General features: G+C 38.4%; 1 protein-coding gene across 2 annotated transcripts in view; it reads right to left on the bottom strand.

Moving 5' to 3' along the window:
* Positions 1–4,201: 4,201 nt before the first annotated feature.
* The window catches only part of ACVR1 (activin A receptor type 1), a 141,475-nt gene continuing 127,436 nt past the window's right edge, over positions 4,202–18,240 (bottom strand). For both annotated transcript variants that reach the window (XM_047872586.1, XM_047872587.1), the window contains exons 10-11: positions 6,134–6,264; positions 4,202–5,421 (exon numbers count right to left, since the gene is read on the bottom strand). In XM_047872586.1, the coding sequence (XP_047728542.1) occupies positions 5,287–5,421; positions 6,134–6,264 (266 nt within the window). In that variant the 3' untranslated portion in view covers positions 4,202–5,286. The remainder of the gene's footprint in view (positions 5,422–6,133; positions 6,265–18,240) is intronic.

The raw sequence follows: 18,240 nt of genomic DNA, 5'->3' as shown, positions 1-18,240 counted from the left end.
TTTTAGTGGAGTCTTTATCTGGTTTTGGTATCAGTGTAATGCTGGCCTCATAGATTGAATTGGAAAACTTTCCTTTTTTATTTTTTGGAATAGTTTGAGAAGAATAGGTATTAACTCTTTAAATGTTTGGTAGAATTTGCCTAGGAAGCTATGGGACCCAGGGCTCTTGTTTGTTGGAAATTTTTTCATTACTGATTCAATTTCTTTGAACTTAATAAGTCAATTAAAGTTTTCTATTTCTTCCTGTTTCATTTTCAGCAGTTTGTATGTTTCTAGGAACTTATCCATTTCTTCAAGGTTGTTCAATTTGTTAGCATATAGTTTTTCATTATATTCTAATTATTTGCATTTCTGTGATGCTGGTGGTTTCTCCTCTCTCATTTGTGATTTTATTTATTTGGGTCCTTTCTCTTTTTTATAAATCTGGCTAGAGGTTTATGAATTTTATTATTTTTTTCAAAGAAACAGCCCTTGTTTTCACTGATCCATTCTATTGGATTTTTAGTTTCTGTATCATTAATTTCTCCTCTCATCTATATTATTTCCTTCTGTCTGCTGGCTTTAGGCTTTGTTAATTTGAGATTTTTCTTGCTTCTTGAGGTAGACCTGTATTGCTATATGCTTCCTTCTTAGGACCACTTTTGCTGCATCTCAAAGGTTTTTGACCATTGTATTTTCATTTTCCTTGGTTTCCATGCATTTTTGTAATTACTTTGATTTCCTGGTTGACCTATTGGTTTAGTAGCATGTTGTTTAAACTCCATGTATTTGTGGTCTTTCAAATTTTTTTTTCTTGTGGTTGACTTCTAGTTTCATAGCATTGTAGTGAGAAAAGGTGCATGGTCTGATTTCAGTCATTTTGTATTTGTTAAGGCCTGTTTTGTGACCTAATATGTGATCTGTTCTGGAGAATGTTCCATTTGCACTTGAAAAGAATATGTATTCTGTTTTAGGATGAAATGTTCTAACTATAGCTGTTAAGGCCATTTGCTTTTGCTGATTGAATCTGGTAGCTCTCATGGGATTTCTGCTTTTTTAAAAAAAAAAATCTTAGTTCTCTTTCCACATCACTTGTTCTAATTTCATCTGCTCTATCCTGTACCTGTGCTCTCTAATGCTATCTTCATCTCATTCATAGAATTCTTCAGCTCCAGAATTTGTTTGAAATTTTAAAAAAGAACAAATTTCTTTGGTAAAGAAATTTTTTCCTGAGTTCACTGAATTGCCTTTTTAGTTTTCTTGTAGCTTTTTGAATTTCCTCATAATGACTATTTTGAATTCTTTATCAGTTCACAATATTCTGTGCCTTGGAGTTTCATTCCTGAAGAATTATCATTTATTTTTGGTAATACCATATTTCCTTGTTTTTTTTGTAGTGTTTATTACTTTAAATGCAAAAGCAGAGGTGCATATCCTTTCTTTAGTGAAGAATCTGTTCACTTTTGCTGTTACAGTTCAAGTGGCTGATGATTAGAAACTTTTCATGTCCCAGAGGTGGTGCTATAGCTCAAGTTTTTAGTTTCTTCTATGGGGGCTGGGGACTGCACTCAGCGTACAAAACGAGCTGAGAGAAGGTGTGCATGGACTTACAATGTGGGGCTTAGGGCAGGTGCACATGGCTGATAGGGGGATTCTCTAGCGTGGGACTCCAAGAGGTCCATAGGTGGACCTTCTGCAGACAGCTGGAAAGACATTCCTTTGGTTGGAATTCTTTGTCTCTTTTGGTAGGTTGGTTTTCTTTTTTGGCCTCTTCCTTTCCTTTCTTTCCTCCTGGTGATTGAGATCCCTCTCAGAAATCCAGGGTCCTACTGGAGAGAGATGGGTCACTTCAGCTTCAACCCCTGCAGGCGGGCAACCACTTTTGCTTTCCACTCCCTCTAGCAGAGAGGTAGCTACTCACTGCTGCCAACAAAAACCTAGTATATTGCCATGACACCCTTGGAGAAAGTGTTTGTGGGCTCCAATGTAACTGTAACCCAGGAGACTCTAGGCCAAGGGTGGGAGGTGGTCCTGTGAGACCAAAGGAGTCTAAGGCAGACTGGACAAAGCATCCATGGCTGGAATCTGCACGAGGTAAGTTTTTATAGTGTAGCAACTAAACTATCAACTATCTGTAGCCTTTCCCCTCCTTGCATGGCCAGTGTTCTAAGGAGATCAAGGTCTGCCATCCACATATTCTTTGTTACAAAGAAGATGCTCCAGGTTGGCCATCCCCAGAGCCCCTGACCTTGAATGCTGAATGACACATTCTTCTATATCTTCTGCTTGATGAGATACAGAGGTAGGATGGGTTCTATATATTCTCAGGATAGTGATTAACAAAAGCATTCAGGATGTGCCTGTACAAACCAGCCATCTAGTGTATACCACACAGTTCCTCTCTCTCCTTTGCCTCCAAACTCCTATCCTGCTGGGATCTTCTGTCAGGTTGGCTAAACTTCTATAAATTCTCTATCTCCTTTGAGTGTTCACCTAGTTTTGTGCTGTCCAGGTTCCCCTTTTCCTGATCATAGCAAAGGAAATTGAGGCAGGTTCACTCACTCCCTTGGATCCACAGTCTCCTCCCCGAGGTCCTATCCACACACTTTCAGATGCATAGGTGGGTAGAAGTTGCCCAGGTGTCATGGTGTGCTATGCAGAGGCACATTTATTTGGTTATTGACGTACAATTAGTTGTAAATCAAAGGTAAGAAGAAAAGGAATTCATGCCACTGTGATGCTGACTTCACTCTAGAGAAGTCCATATTGTGCTTCTTGATCTGGGTGCTGTTTTCATGACAGTAACCAATTCACAAAAATTTATAAACATGCATCAAGCTGTATAGTTGGACATAGGTATACTTTTATACATGTATGCAATACTTCAATAAAAGTTAAATGTGATTCCATTATTTAAGGTATGTAGCCAAAAAAAAAAAATGAAAGCAAGGATTCATAGAGATTTACATACCTATGTTCATGGCAGCATTATTCACAATAGGCAAAAGATGGAAGCAACCCAGTTCTCCATCAGCAGATGAACAGATAAACAAAATGCTCTATATACGTAACACTGGAATATTATCAGCCATAAGAAGAAAAATTCTGATACATGCTATAATGAGGATGAATCTTAAGGACATTATGCTAAGTGAAATAAGCCAGTCTCACAAATACTGTATAATTCCACTTATATGAGGCAGGTAGAGTAGTCAAATTGTAATGAAAGAAAGTAGAATGATGGTTACCAAGGACTATAAGGAGTTAGGAATGGGGAGCTATTGCTTAATAGGCAGAGAGTTTCAATTTTGCAAGATGAAAGGAGTTCTGTGGATGGATAGTTGGAGACAGCAGCAAAACAATGTGAATGCACCTAACCACTTTTAAGTTTGTTTTGAGAGAGAGAGAGAGAGAGAGAGAGAACACACACGTGCGAAGGGCAGAGAGAAAGAATCTTAAGTGGGCTCTGCACCTCCAGTGCAAAGCCTGACACAGGGCTCAAACTCACCAACTGTGAGATCGTGACCTGCGCCAAAATCAAGAGTCAGACACTCAACCGACTGAGCTGCCCAGGTACCCCATACTTAACTACCTTTAAATGGACAGTCCAGTGGTATTAAGATGGTACACTCTTATGTGTATATTTGATCACAACTTAAGTCAATGTAATAACCCATAAATAAATGTATCTTAATGATGTTATCAACTTACCTCTGGTAAACATTCCAAAAATTCACACCTCTTAATCGGGCTATTTTAAACCTTACCTTTTCAATCCTGGTGAACACAAGAAGTGGAAAAAGCCAACAATGGACCCTCCCCAAGCAGTAGGGTGAGATGTAGAAGACTGCTTTCCACTCATGTGGGACCTCATTCATTCCATTTATACTGGCAACCCCCATGACTATAAATGGACATGCTTGGACATCATTCATCCCATTTATACTCACAACCCCCATGTGAAGAAAGCAGGTTAGAAAGGTCCGTTACTCTCATTTCACAGTTAGGAACACAGACCAAGAAAAAACAATCACAAAGAAACAAGATTCAAATTTTCTGATACCAAATTCAAGCTGGAAATCATACTCCTAGGACCCTCAAAATTGTTACTAGACTTGAAAAGCAAATTCAGTTTACAAATTCATTTTTTTGCTTCTATTGTTCCCATAATAAAATGCTTTTCTAGAATGCAGATATTTTTTATATGGTAAAAAAAATTCACTTTTTGACTTGAAAACCTTTTATTTAATTTATACAAATAACTACTAAATACAAAAAGTAGATTAAAACAAAATAGTTATTTTTTTCTGGCAGAGTTTAAATGCACATAATGGATAATTCCGAAGAAAATGCATTTTCCCCACAGCGTTCAGGACTAAAATTCTACTGAAATTTTTGCTTCTAAATCAGTAATATATTCGGTGGTGTCACATGGGTAATGGCTAAATACATTTCTGCATATGAACTGAAAAAAGTTACAGTCTACACACATACAAATGTGAAGCACTTAAAATGTGAATTTAACTGATAATAAAAGAAAATGTCCATTTCAGAGTATAGTGTTAAAAACATTTCAGTAATAAAATCATAAGACCACATAAAAATAAGCTTTAACATATGCACGGAGCAGTTTTGTAAAAACTGCTGAGTGCACAAGTAATAAATAATTTGCAAAGTTGTGTATAAACAATTCCTAATGTTCAGCATCATTGTAAACATCCGTACATGTGTAAAATGCAGCAAAGTCTGACATTACATTTTGTTTTGCCAAATTGAATTCCTATTATCCAAAGACAGACCAGTGGAGTACGCAGCCAACGTTTTGGCAAGTTGGGTCTTTAAAATTAAGAGTAACAGTGCAAGTAAGGAATGCAAAGAATTCCTAGTGCAATAAAGAAGAGAAGCACAGGCAATATTGCTGATAAAAATTCACCACCTCCGTGAGTTTCCCATGGGGAGAGTCTAGGAGACTTGTGAAGGATCTGCAAAGCCACTGTCTTAATGCCCAGATCTCTTTTAGGATTTCTCTGTGTTCCTCCAGTTCCCCTACCTTTGCAACAGCGTCTGTCCCACATTAGTCTCTGTAGTGTGAACAGTTTGTGAAATGCCCAGTTCACGGTCATTGAGCGAGGTTAGGGTGGTTTTGGTGTCTCCCCCGCACGCGGCTGGGTAGAATGTCTGCCTTGTCAAAGCAGCCACTTGCGGAGGGAGACAGATGGATTCTGTTCTGACGGCCGGTCAGGCCAGCATTAGGTCCCAGCTGGACAATGACAACGACAAATCTTCCTTTTTGACACCGTGAAAATGTCAACAGTCCGTTTTCAATTTGTCTAGGGAATTATCAATTTTGGTCAAAGTCTTTTTGATCCGCAGAGCTGTGAGTCTCGCGGATGGATTCTGATACCAGCATTCCTTCATCAGCTTGGCCAGAGAGGTTAATGTCTGAGGAGAAAGAAACAAACACCACAGTTAAAACAGTGGCTCTTCAGTGGCCCCAGAAACTGGGTGGATGTTAAGCGATGTTCCCGCCACCTTCTTTAAACAAATAATCAAGGCCGTGACTGCTGGATAAGGAGCCCCTCTTCAGTTTCATGAACCCTGGCCTCTGGACTCCTCCTTTCAACCAGCTGATTTTGAGGTAAATTACATGGGATGGGCTGCACCCCCTGATGTTTTATGTTTGCTAAAAGAGATCATGCTACCCGACTTAATAATGAAATCTGCAGGTGGAGTCATCTCTCCATGTTTCAGATTTGCTGCTCCCAACCGGAAGCAATAAGAATCTTGAGCCAAACAGCTTCTGTTTGGAGTTTCAGATATGCAGTGATGGAAAAGAGGTTCATCTCTTGTTTTACTTGTAAAACTGCAGTCCTAGGGCTAGTGGCATAGTAATGAGTCTCCTAACTACTGGAGTTAGTCAATAGTTGAAATTCTTGTGAATATTATCATTTATTAGCAAGATCAATCAGAATGCTCTTTCGGCAACGAGACCATTTTGTGAACCTACTCAGTTAGGTCTAAGGCCCTTCTACATAAAATAGAGAAAGCAATAGATAAGGCAAATCATTCAGGAGTTATGTTATTTGCTTGCTCTGGACTTTCACCTAGTAAAAAGGTGAAGATAGTTTTAGAACTAAGAAACTGACACTCTTACCGGGTCTGAGAACCATCTATTGGGTATGTTTGGCCTCTGTTGATCCACACAGACCACCTTTCTCATATCTTCAAAACTTGGGTCATTGGGAACCACATCATAAAATGGTGGCTTATAATCCTCCACAATACCTGCACACATGGACAAGAATTGTGTTGGTTAGCAAGAGAGCAGAAGTTTCCCCTAGGATTTTACTGATCGGTGCCACAGATTATAATGTGATAGGAAAAAGTACTGAACATCTTCTCTTCATGGTGATTCTGAAAGCTACAGAATAAGTGGAGAACAAGGTAATAAGTAATTATTCTTCCTCCAAATCTGTCTAGGAATTCTGTTGGAAGAAAATGTGGCTACTACTCATGTAATTACAATGTTGATAAAATGCTCCAAGAGTGTATATAAACAACTCTAAGATACCCAAAATGTAACAGAGGACAAAATTCCTCTGGTGATCAAAAAGAGACAACATTCTGGTACAAGATGGCGATATAGGAAGACCCTGCCTCATCTCCATGGACACCCCAAATCTACACCTATTTATAAAGCAATTCCTCCTGAAGAACTGAGTGCTGAATGAAAAGCTTCTGTACAACAAAAGACCACAGAGTATGGCCAGAGAGATGGAGACAAGGCAATGAAAGGAACCCCATCCCCAACACTGTTGAACTACTGTGGGTAGAGATAGTACTGAGGGACCACGAACAGGTTGGTCTCCTTGGGGTACAGAAAAAAAATGCCAAAGTTTAAAAGATCAACTAGAATATAAAAGATCTAGCCCTACAACTCCAACAAATGCCAGGGGATCTGCTGGAACTCTCTCTCAGTCAGGGGCTGGTGTGAACACCACTCCTTAAGTGCCCCCCAACCTTGATAGTGAAGACAGGAGTGGGGTCTTGGCACCATTGCCAGGCTACGGCCTCAGTGAGCCCCAGGCTCATAGCCTACACCAGTCCCAGCCATCCCAACCAAGGCAACCACACACTGAGACACCCCTGGTCAGCGCTTACTATGGCTCCAGCCCTCTGGCTAAATTACCCAGGTACACTCCAGATCCACACCACTTAGGCTCCAGACAACTTACGAGTACCACCAGTACACAAGACCCTGGAGCCCCAAGCCTCTATACCTGTTTAAGCGCAAGCTAACCTAACAGGGTGCCCTCTTCATGTAGCACAACACTTTAACTCCACTTACCTTGCCAGGATTCCCTCTGTAGGAGTACCCTGGAATAACCTGGCTTGCAGCCACTTCAGCTGTCCTGCAAGGATGTCCTCCATGCAGAGAACCCTAAGAACCCACAGCTGGCATCCTCTGACAGGAGAGCCCCAAGACTTCTGACCAATTCAGCTCTGGTCATCCCATCAAGGCAGCCCCAGCACAGATTAGACACAGCTCTGGACAGCCAACCAAAGTAACTAGAGACAGTCTCATAGGGGAGGACCATAAAATAGACCATCCCTTCAAGTTTAGCTGTTCTCCCTAATTCATAGAAACACTGAAAGCCAAGCAAAATGAAGAGACAGAGGAAGATGCTCCAAAAGAAAGAACAAGAATATACCTCAGAGAAAGAAGTAAACGAAATGGAAATAAGCGATCTACCTCGTAACGTGTTCAAAGGGATGGCCATAAAGTTGCTACTGAACTGGAGAGAAAAATGGATAAACTCAAGAAGAATTTCAACAAAGAAACAACCAGTCAGAGTTGAAGACACAATACCTGAAATGAAATCTATACTAGAGGGAATCAACAGTAAATTGGAGGATGCAGAATGGTCAATTATCTATTGGAAAGCAGCCAAGCTGAAAAGGAAAAAAGGAAAAAAAAATAAGGATAAGTTAAGAGATCTCTTAATATCACAAAACATCTGCATTATATGGGTCCCAGAAGGAAAACAAAAAATGGGGCAGAAAACTTATTTGAAGAAATAATAGCTGAAAACTTTCCTAATCTGGGGAAAACAGATTTCTAGGTCCAGAAGCACCAAAAGTCCTGAACAAGATGGAAACCAAGGAATTCCATACCATGACACATGATAAGTAAAATGTCAAAGAATAAAGATAAGGGCAGAAGCAAATAGTTACATAAAAAGGGAAATGCCATAAGGCTATCAGCTGATTATTCAGAAATTTTGCAGACCAGAAAGGAGTGGCAAGATATATTCAAAGTGCTAAAAGGAAAATAACGTCTGAAGTCAAGAATGGCTCTCCTTAAATTCTAAATAACCTTGCTGGGAAAGAGTTCCCAGACAAAAGTTAAAGCTCATCACTACTAAATAGACTTTATAAGAAATGCTAACAGGACTTCTTTAGGTGGAAAAGAAAAAGGAAAAAAAAATAGAAGAAAATTATGAAACTAGATGATCATTATAAACATGCCATATATAAATCTCATGGTAAATAAAAAACATAAACCTATAATAGTACACAAGAAATACAAAGCCAAGCATTGCTAAAGAAAGTCATCAGTCACAAGGAAAGAGATCAAGAAAAGACGAATAACAAAAACAACCAGAAAGCAATGAACAAAATGACATGGGTACACACCTATCAGCAAATACTTTTATTTTTATTTAAATTCAAGTTAGTTAGCATACAGGGTAGTAAAGGTTTCAGGAGTATAACCCAGTGATTCATCATGTCCACAGAACACCCAATGCTTATCCCAACAAGTGCCCTCCTTAATGTCCACCACCCATTTAGCCCATTCTCCCACCCACCTCCTCTACAGCAACCTTCTGTTTATTCCCTGTTATTTAAGAGTCTCTTACAGTTTGCCTCACTCTGTTTTTATCTTATTTTTCCTTCACTTCCCCTATGTTCATCTGTTATGTTTCTTAAATTCCACATGAGTGAAGTCATATATTTGTCTTTCTCTGACTTATTTTACTTAGCATAATATCCTCTCATTCCATCCACATTGTTGGTAAGGGCAAGATTTCATTTTTTTATTGCTGAGTAATATTGTGTGTGTTGTGTGTACAGACGACCTCTTTATTCATCAGCTGGTGGACATTTGGGCTCTTTCCATAATTTGGTTATTGTTGATAGCACTGCTATAAACATTGGGGTGCATGTGCCCCTTTGAATCAGCATTTTTGTATCCTTAGGATAAGTTCCTAATAGTACAATTGCTGGATTATATGACAGTTCTATTTTTAATTACTTTGAGGAACCTCCACACCATTCTCCAGAGTGGCTGCACCAGTTTGCATTCCCACCAACGGTGCAAAAGAGTTTCTTTTTCTCCACATCCTCGCCAAACTCTCTTGTCTCCTGAGTTGTTAATTTTAGCCATATCGACAGGTATGAGGTGGTGTCTCATTGTGGTTTTGATTTGTATTTCTCTGATGATGAGTAATGCTGGGTATTTTCATTTTTGTTAGCCATCTGGATGTCTTCTTTGGAAAAATGTCTATTCATGTCTTCTGCCCATTTTGTCACTGGATTATTTGTTTTTTGGGTGTTGAGTTTGTTCTTTATAGATTTTGGATACTAATGCTTTATCCAATATGTCATTTGCAATTGTCTGCTCCTATTACCTTGGTTGTCTTTTAGTTTTGTTGATTATTTCCTTTGCTGTGCAGAAGATTTTTATCTTAATGAGATCCCAATTGTTCATTTTGCTTTTGATTCCCTCGCCTCCAGAGACATGTCTAGTAAGAAGCTGCTATAGCCGAGGTCAAAGAGGTTGCTGCCTGTTTTCTCCTACGGGATTTTGGTGGTTTCCTGTCTCCTATTTAGGTCTTTCATCCATTTTGAATTTCTTTATGTGTATGGTATAAGAAATTCCAGTTTCATTCTGCATGTCACTGTCCAGATTTCCCATGACCATTTGATGAAGAGACTGTCTTTTTTTTTTCATTGTATATTCTTTCCTGCTTTGTCAAAGATTACTTGGCCATACATTTGTGGGTCCTTTTCTGGGTTCTCCATTCTGTTCAATTGATCTATGTGTGTGTTTTTGTGCCGGTACCATACTGTCTCTATGAGCAGAGCTTTGCAATACAGCTTGAAGTCTGGAATTGTGATGCCTCCAGCTTTGGTTTTCTTTTTCAAAATTACTTTGGCCTTTTTCAAAATTACATGGTCTTTTCTGGTTCCACACAAATGTTAGAATTGTTGGTTCTAGCTCTGTGAAGAAATACTATTGTTATTTAATAGGGATTGCATTGAATGTGCAGACTGCTTTGGGCAGTATCAACATTTTTAACAATATTTGTTCTTCCAACCCATAAGCATGGAATGTTTTTCCATTTCTTTGTGTCTTCTCCAATTTATTTCATAAGCTTTTTACAGTTTTCAGCATATAGGTCTTTTACCTCTTTGGTTAGGTTTATTCCTAGGTATCTTCTGGTTCTTGGTGCATTTGTAAATGGGATTCATTCCTTGATTTCTCTTTCTGCTGCTTCATTATTGGTGTATAGAAATGCAACCAATTTCTGTATATTGATTTTATATCCTACAACTTTGGAGAATTCATATCCATTCTAGCAGTTTTGGGGTGGAGTCTTTCAGGTTTTCCATACAGAGTATTATTGTGTCATTTGCAAAGAGTGAAAGTTTGACTTGTTTGCCAATTTGGATGCCCTTTTGTTGTTGTTGTTGTCTGATTGCTGAGGCTAGGACTTCTAGTACTATGTTGAACAACATGGATATCCTTGTCATGTTCCTGACATTAGGGGAAAAGCTCTGTTTTTCCCCATTGAGGATGATATTACCTGTGGGTCTTTAGTATATGGCCTTTATGGTGTTGATGTATGTTTCTTCTAAATCTACTTTGTTGAGGGTTTTTATCATAAATGGAAGCCATACTTTGTCAAATGCTTTTTCTGCATCTATTGAAATGATCATAAGAGTCTTATGCATTCTTTTATTAATGTGTATCACGTTGATTGATTTGCGAATACTGAACCAGCCCTGCAGCCCAGGAATAAATTTCATTTGATCATAGTGAATAATTCTTTTAATGTACTGTTGAATTTGATGTGCTAGGATCCTGTTGAGAACTTTTTCATCTAGTTTCATCAGGGATATTGGCCTGTAATTCTGCATTTTAGTGAGGTCTTTGGTTTTGGAATCAAGGTAATGCTTCACAGAATGAGTTTGGAGGCTTTTCTTCCATTTCTATTTTTTTGGAACAGCTTGAGAAGAATAGGTATTAACTCTGCTTTAAATGTCTGGTAGAATTCCCCCTGGGAAGCCATCTGGCCCAAGACTCTTGTTTGTTGGGAGATTTTTGATAACTGATTCAGTTTCTTTGCTGCTTATGGGTCTGTTCAAATTTCTATTTCTTCCTGTTTGAATTTTGGTAGTGTGCGAATTTCTAGGAATTTGCCCATTTCTTCCAGATTGCCCAGTTTGTTGGCATATAATTTTTCATAGTATCCTTTTATAATTGTTTGTATTTCTGTGATGTTGGTTGTGATCTGTCCTCTTTCATTCATATCTATTTGGAACCTCTTTTGCTTTTTTGAGAAGTCTGGTGAGAGCTTTATCAATTTTGTTTATTCTTTCAAAGAACCACCATTTAGTTTCACTGATGTGCTCTACTGGGTTTTTGTTTGTTTGATTCTATATCATTTACTTCTGCTCTAATCTTTATAATTTCCCTTCTTCTTCTGGCTTTCAGCTTTATTTGCTACTCCTTTTCTAGCTCCTTTACGTGTAAGGCTAGCTTGTGTATTTGGGACCCTTTTTGCTTCTTGAGATAGGCCTGAAATTGCTTTCCTATTAGGGCTGCCTTTACTGCATCCCAAAGGGTTTGGACTGTCATGTTTTCTTTTTGACTTACTTCCATATATTTTTAATTTCTTTAATTTCCTGGTTTTTGAATTCATTCTTTAGTAGGATGTTCTTTAACTTCGATGTATTTTAGGGCTTTCCAAATTTTTTCTTGTGGCTGATTTCAAGTTTTATAGCATTGTGTTCTGAAATATGCATCATGTTCTGAAAATCTGTATGGTCTGATCTCAATCATACCTCAACCCCCTGTTGAAGGCTGATTTGTGACCCCGTCTGTAATGTATTCTGAAGAATATTCTATGTGCACTTGAGAAGAATGTGTATTCTGCTTTAGGATGAAATGTTCTGAATGTATCTGTTATCTGGTTCAGTATCCTTCAAAGCCAATTGCTTCCTTGTTAATTTTCTGCTTAGATGATGTGTCCATTGTTGTAAGTGGGATATTATAGTCTCCCACTATTGTATTAAATGAGTTTGTTATTGATTTATATATTTGAGTGCTTTCAAATTGAGGACATATTTATAATTGTTAGATCTTCTTGATGGATATACACTTAATGATGATATAATGCCCTTCTTCATCTCTTGTTAGTCTTTGTTTTAAAGTCCAGTTTGATAAAAGTATGGCTACTCCAGCTTTCTTTTAAAATCTAGTAGCAGGATAGATGGTTCTCCATCCCCTCACTTTCGATCTGCAGGTGTCTTTAGGTGTAAAATGAGTCTCTTGTATATAGCATATAGATTAATTTTTTAAAATCCATTCTGATACCTATGTCTTTTCATTGAAGCATTTAGTCCATCTACATTCAGAGTGATTACTGAAAGATATGGATTTAATGCCATCTTGTTACTTGTAGAGTTGGTGTTTCTAGTGATGTTCTCTGGTTCTTTCTAGTCTTTGTTGCTATGGTCTTTCTTTTCCCCTCCACTCCGAGTCCCTCTTAAATTTCTTGCAGTGCTGATTTAGTGGTCACAGATTCCTTTAGTTTTTATTTGGGGAAATTCTATCTCTCCTTCTATTCTGAATAACAGCCTTGCTGGATAAAGAATTCTTGGCTGCGTATTTTTCACATTTGGTACATTAAGTATTTCCTGCCACTCCCTTCTGGCCTGCCAAGTTTCAGTGGACTGGTCTGTTACTACCCTTATGTGTTTACCCTTGTAGGTTAAGGCCCATTTGTCCCTAGCTGCTTTCAGAATTCTCTTTGTATTTTGCAATTTTTCACTATATGTCATGGTGTTGACCTGTTTTTGTTAATCTTGAAGGGAGTACTCTATGCCTCTTGGACTTGGACACCTTTTTGCTTCCTCAGATTAGAAAAGTTCTCAGCTATCATTTGTTCAAATAACCCTTTTTCCCCTTCTTTCTGCTTTTCTTCTGGGACTCCTATTATGTTGATATTGTTTCATTTTATGGAATCACTAAGTCTCTCCTTGTGATCTAATAATTTCCTTTCCCTCTTTTTTTTCAGCTTCATTATTTTCCATAATTTTTTCTTCTGTATCACCTATTTTCTCTTCTACTTCTTCAATCTTCATTAGGACTGTATCTAGTCAGTATTGCATCTCAGTTATAGCATTTTTTAAAATCTCAATCTGACTAGATTTTAGGTCTTTGACCTGTGCAGTAAGGGTTTCTCTGGTGTCTTCTGTGCTTTTTTCAAGCTTAGCCAGTAATCTAATGACTGTTGTTCTAAACTCTTGTCCAGATATATTGCTTATATCTGTTTTGAGCAAGTCCCTGGTTGCGATTGCTTCTTGACCTTTCTTTTGGGGAAACCTTCTTCATCTTGTCATTTTGGCTAAGTTTCTGTCTTTTGCATGTTTTAAAAACTTGTTATATGTTTCCTGCACCTGAGAGTACTGCATTAAAAGGGATCATACACTGTCCTGGGCCTGGCACTTGAAGTGTTTCTGGTGTGTGTGGTGTATACTCTATTACTGTATTTTGGCTGCTCATTCCCACTGATCAGTCCTCTGCAGAGCTCCTCCTTGCTTGCAGTGGGGAGTGTTTGGCCTTTTAACTAGGTGTGCTTTGATTTTGTTGTTGTTGTTGTTGAAATAAGCCTGGGAAAAAGGCTGGGGGAAGCCTGATCCCCCCCAAAAAAGAAAAAGGGAACAAAAAAAACCAACCAGAGAATCGAAAAGTTATAGGGCTAATTCCAAAAAGAAAGGAAAAAGAAGGAAAGAAAAAAAGAGAATTAAAAAGAGAATCCAAAAGAGAGAAAAGGAAATGAAAAAAAAAACAAACTATGAGCCTGATTCTGAAAGAAAAAATAGAGCCAGCCTTAATTTTTCTTTTTTCTATTTCCACCAGAACTACAGGTATCGTTTTGAAGTGCTCGATTTTCAGTACACTTGGTGCATGCAGGGTGCTGGCTGTCCTGATCTTCTGGAGGAGAGGCCTTCTGTTTTGGCTCAGTCTTGCCCCAGTAAACAAGCAGTTGCCAGACACAGGGGGTGGGGTTTGGTGTAAACAGGTCCTGCCTCCATTAGGAGCCATACTGTGTTGCTCTCTTAAGTCCCACTGTGTTGCGGGAAAAATGGAGTCACCCCAATCTCATGTTCCCAGACTGTTCAGGCAGTCCTCACAGAATAGGTAGGCCAGTCAGCTCACCTGTGCCATAAGTTCACTGCTAGGATCAAAACCCAAAGCCTTAAAGGACCCAGCACCTCATGGACCCAACCCTCTCCTCTGAAGTAGAGCCTCTCCACAGTGTCTGAAGGCCTGTCCCTGAGAAACCATCCCACACCAGCACAGTGCATGGAATCTGTGGTGTAGCACAACTAAACGCAGCAAAGTTTATATTCCCTCTGGGTGCACCTCTGTCTCCTGCTGATGAAAGGCTTTTGGCTGGTGCCTGCAGTGTCTTTTGTCCTTGGGGAGGCAATATACCCTCTTCCAAAAGTACTCCAGGAAGGGTAATGTTCTCTCCCAATGAACCCAGGAGATCCCTACATCATGCTATGCACTGAGGGGCCAATTCCCTTATCCCCAGGAGCACGTGCCACAGCTCCATTCTGGAGAAAGTCATGCACCACCAGAACCTCAGAGTTTGAGCTCCAAGTGCTGCTAGCAAAAAACAAATGAAAACAAAACAAAAACAAAAAAACCTGTGTTACTCAGTACTTCTTGCTCCCCAGTCTATGATCCAGAGATGTTTTCCTCTTGTGCAAACTCAGTGCTACACTTTGTCAACTCCTCTTTCTCTCCCCCTCTGCAGCACTGCTGTTTTTCTCTCAATTCACTTCCATGTACCTCACACCTGCCACGCTATCTCCCTCCCACTGTGGAGATCCTTCTGCCACTCTGCAGATCAATTTCCTGGGTGCTCCAAGGATCTGACCTCAATATAGCTGTGTTTGAGGAATGAGGAAAGCCCAGGTCCCCCTACTTTTCTGCCATCTTAACTCATCCCCTCTCAGCAATTACTTCAAATGTAAATGGTCTAACTATTCCAATAAAAAGATATGGATCAAAAAAGCAAGTCTGATCTATATGCTGCCTACAAGAGACTCACTTTTGACCTAAAGACACAGACCAAATGTGAAGGGCTGGGCTGGAAAGAGAGATTCCATGCAAACGAAAGCCAAAAAAAATTTTTAAAAAGTGCCTGGGAAGTAATACTTCTATCAGACAAAATAGATTTTAAAACAAAGACTGTAACAACAAAGAAGAGCATTGCATAATGACAGAAGGATCAATCCAACAAGAGTTAACAATTGTTGGGGCACCTGGATGGCGTGGTGGGGCTTGGTTGAGCATCTTACTTCAGCTTAGATCGTGACCCCCCTGGTTTGTGAGTTTGAGCCCCCGGTCAGGCTCTGTACTAACAGCTCAGAGCCTGGAGACTGCTCTGGATTCTGTGTCTCCCTCTCTCTCTGCCCCACTCACACTCTGTGTCTCAATCTCTCTCAACATGGAAAAAAAAAAAAGAATGTAACAATTGTAAATGTAGATGTACCCAATACTGGAGCATCTAATGCAAATATTAACAGACATAAGGGAGAAATTGACAGTAATACCCTAATAGTACAGGATTTAATACCCCACTTACATCAATGGATGGATAGATATTCCAGGCAGAAAATCAACAAGGAAACAGTGGCTCTGAATGATGTATTAGACAAAATTTACTTAACAGGTATAGAATATTCCATCCAAACACAACAGAGTACACATTCTTTTCAAGCACACATGGAACATTCTCTAGGGAAGATCACATTTCAGCCCAAAAGTCTCAATACATTTAGGTAGATTGAAATCATACCAAGATTCTTTTCTGAATAGAAACACAAAATCACAAAAAAACAAAAACTGTGGAAAAACAAAACAGGTGGAGCCTGAACATACTACTAATGAATGAACAGACCAACAAAGAAATCAAAAGGAAATACAAAAACACGTGGAGGCAAATAAAAATGAAAGCACAATGGTCCCAAATCTTTGGGACACTGCAAAAGCAGTTATAAGAAGGAAGTATATGGCAATACAGGCCTAACTCAAGAAACCAGAAAAGAATTAACCCAAAGTTAGTAAAAGGAAGGAAACAGTGACAATTAGAGAAGACCTAGAAAATAAAAGATCAATGAAACCAAGAGCTGTTTCTATGAAATATCAAGGAAATTAATAACCCTTTACCCAGACTCATCAAGCAAAAGAGAGGACCCAAATAAATAAGTGAAAGAAATAAAAACAGACCACAGAAATACAAAGGATCAAAGAGATTACTGTGAAAAATTATGTGCCAACAAACTGGACAACTTAGAAGAAATTTAAGTCCTAGAAACCTACAATCTTCCAAGACTGAAACAAATAGGAACCAAACAGACCAATTACTAGTATTGAAACTGAATCACTACAGATTCCCAAAAAACAAAAGTCCAAGACCAGACAGATTCACCAGTGAATGCTACCATTCATTCAAAGAGTTAATATCTCTTCTCCTCAAGCTATTCCCCCCAAAAATAAGAGGAGGGAAGCTTCTAAATACATTCTACGAAGCCAGCATTACCTTGATACCAAAACCAGTCAAACAAAAACAAAAAAACTATAGGCCAACATTCCTGATAAAAATAGATGAAAAATCCTGAAAATATTAACTGTTTTCAAAAATACATTAAAAGGATCATTCACCACAATCAAGTTGAACTTATTTCAGGGATGCAATGGTGGTTAAATATTCATAACCAAAGTCATACACCACAATAGCAAAAGATGAAAATCAAATAATCATCTCAATAGATGCAGAAAAAGCACTTGACAAAATTCAACATCTGTTCATTATAAAAACTCTCAAAAAGGTTTTTTTAGATGTTTTTTTTTGTTTGTTTTTTAGGTTTAGAGGGATTGTACCACAACATAATATAGGCTATGTATTACAAACTCAGAATTAAGGGAAAACCTTTTTTTTAAGATCAGGAATGAGACAAAGATGTTCACTCTTACCACCTTTATTCAAAATACTAGAAGTACCAAAAAAAAAAGAAAGGCAGACAAATTGGTAAGAAAAAAAAATAAAACTGTCACTATTTGCTGTTGACCTACTACACACAGAAAATCCCAAAGACTCCATAGAAAACCCTAAAGACTCCTTCAAAAAAGCTATTAGAATGGACAAATGAATTCAGTAAAGTTGCAAGATACAAAACTCATTTACAGAAATCTGTTGCACTTCTATACACTAATAACAAAGAGGCAGAAAAAGAAATAAAACAATTCCATTTACAGTTCCACCAAAAAGAAAAAAATACCAAGAATAAACTTAACCAAGAAGGTGAAAGACCTGTACTCTAAAAGCTACAAGATTGACGATGACATAAAGAAACCTATCACTCTTGTGGATTGTAAGAATATTATTAAAATGTCCATACTACCCAAAGCAACGTACAGATTCAATACAATCCCCATCAAAATAACAATAGCATTTATCACAGAACTGGAACAAACAGTCCTAAAATATGTATGGAACCAAAAAAGACCAGGAATAGCCACAGCAATCTTAAGAAGAACAAGGCTGGAGGTATCACAATCTTAACTTTCAAGACCTATTACAAAGTTATAGTAATCAAAATAGAATGGTACTGGCACAAAAATAAACATATAGATGGATAGAACCAGACAGCCCAGAGACAAAGCAGACAAGAATATATCATGGGAAAAAGACATTCTCCTCAGTTGTTGGGAAAACTGGACCACTTTCTTTCACTATACACAAAAGTAAAATGAATTATGGTTTCAGGTCTTACAGTCAGGTCTTTAAAACTCCCTAATCTCTTGGACATCAGCCTTAGCAACATTTTCCTGGATAGGTTTCCTCAGGCTATAAAAATGAAAGGAAAAATTATTGGGACTACATAAAATAT

Source organism: Prionailurus viverrinus, chromosome C1 (genome assembly GCF_022837055.1).
Source record: "Prionailurus viverrinus isolate Anna chromosome C1, UM_Priviv_1.0, whole genome shotgun sequence".
In the NCBI taxonomy this organism is placed as follows: Eukaryota; Metazoa; Chordata; class Mammalia; order Carnivora; family Felidae; genus Prionailurus; species Prionailurus viverrinus.
Note: the sequence above shows the minus strand (reverse complement) of the source record. Positions and strands in the feature narration are given on the sequence as shown.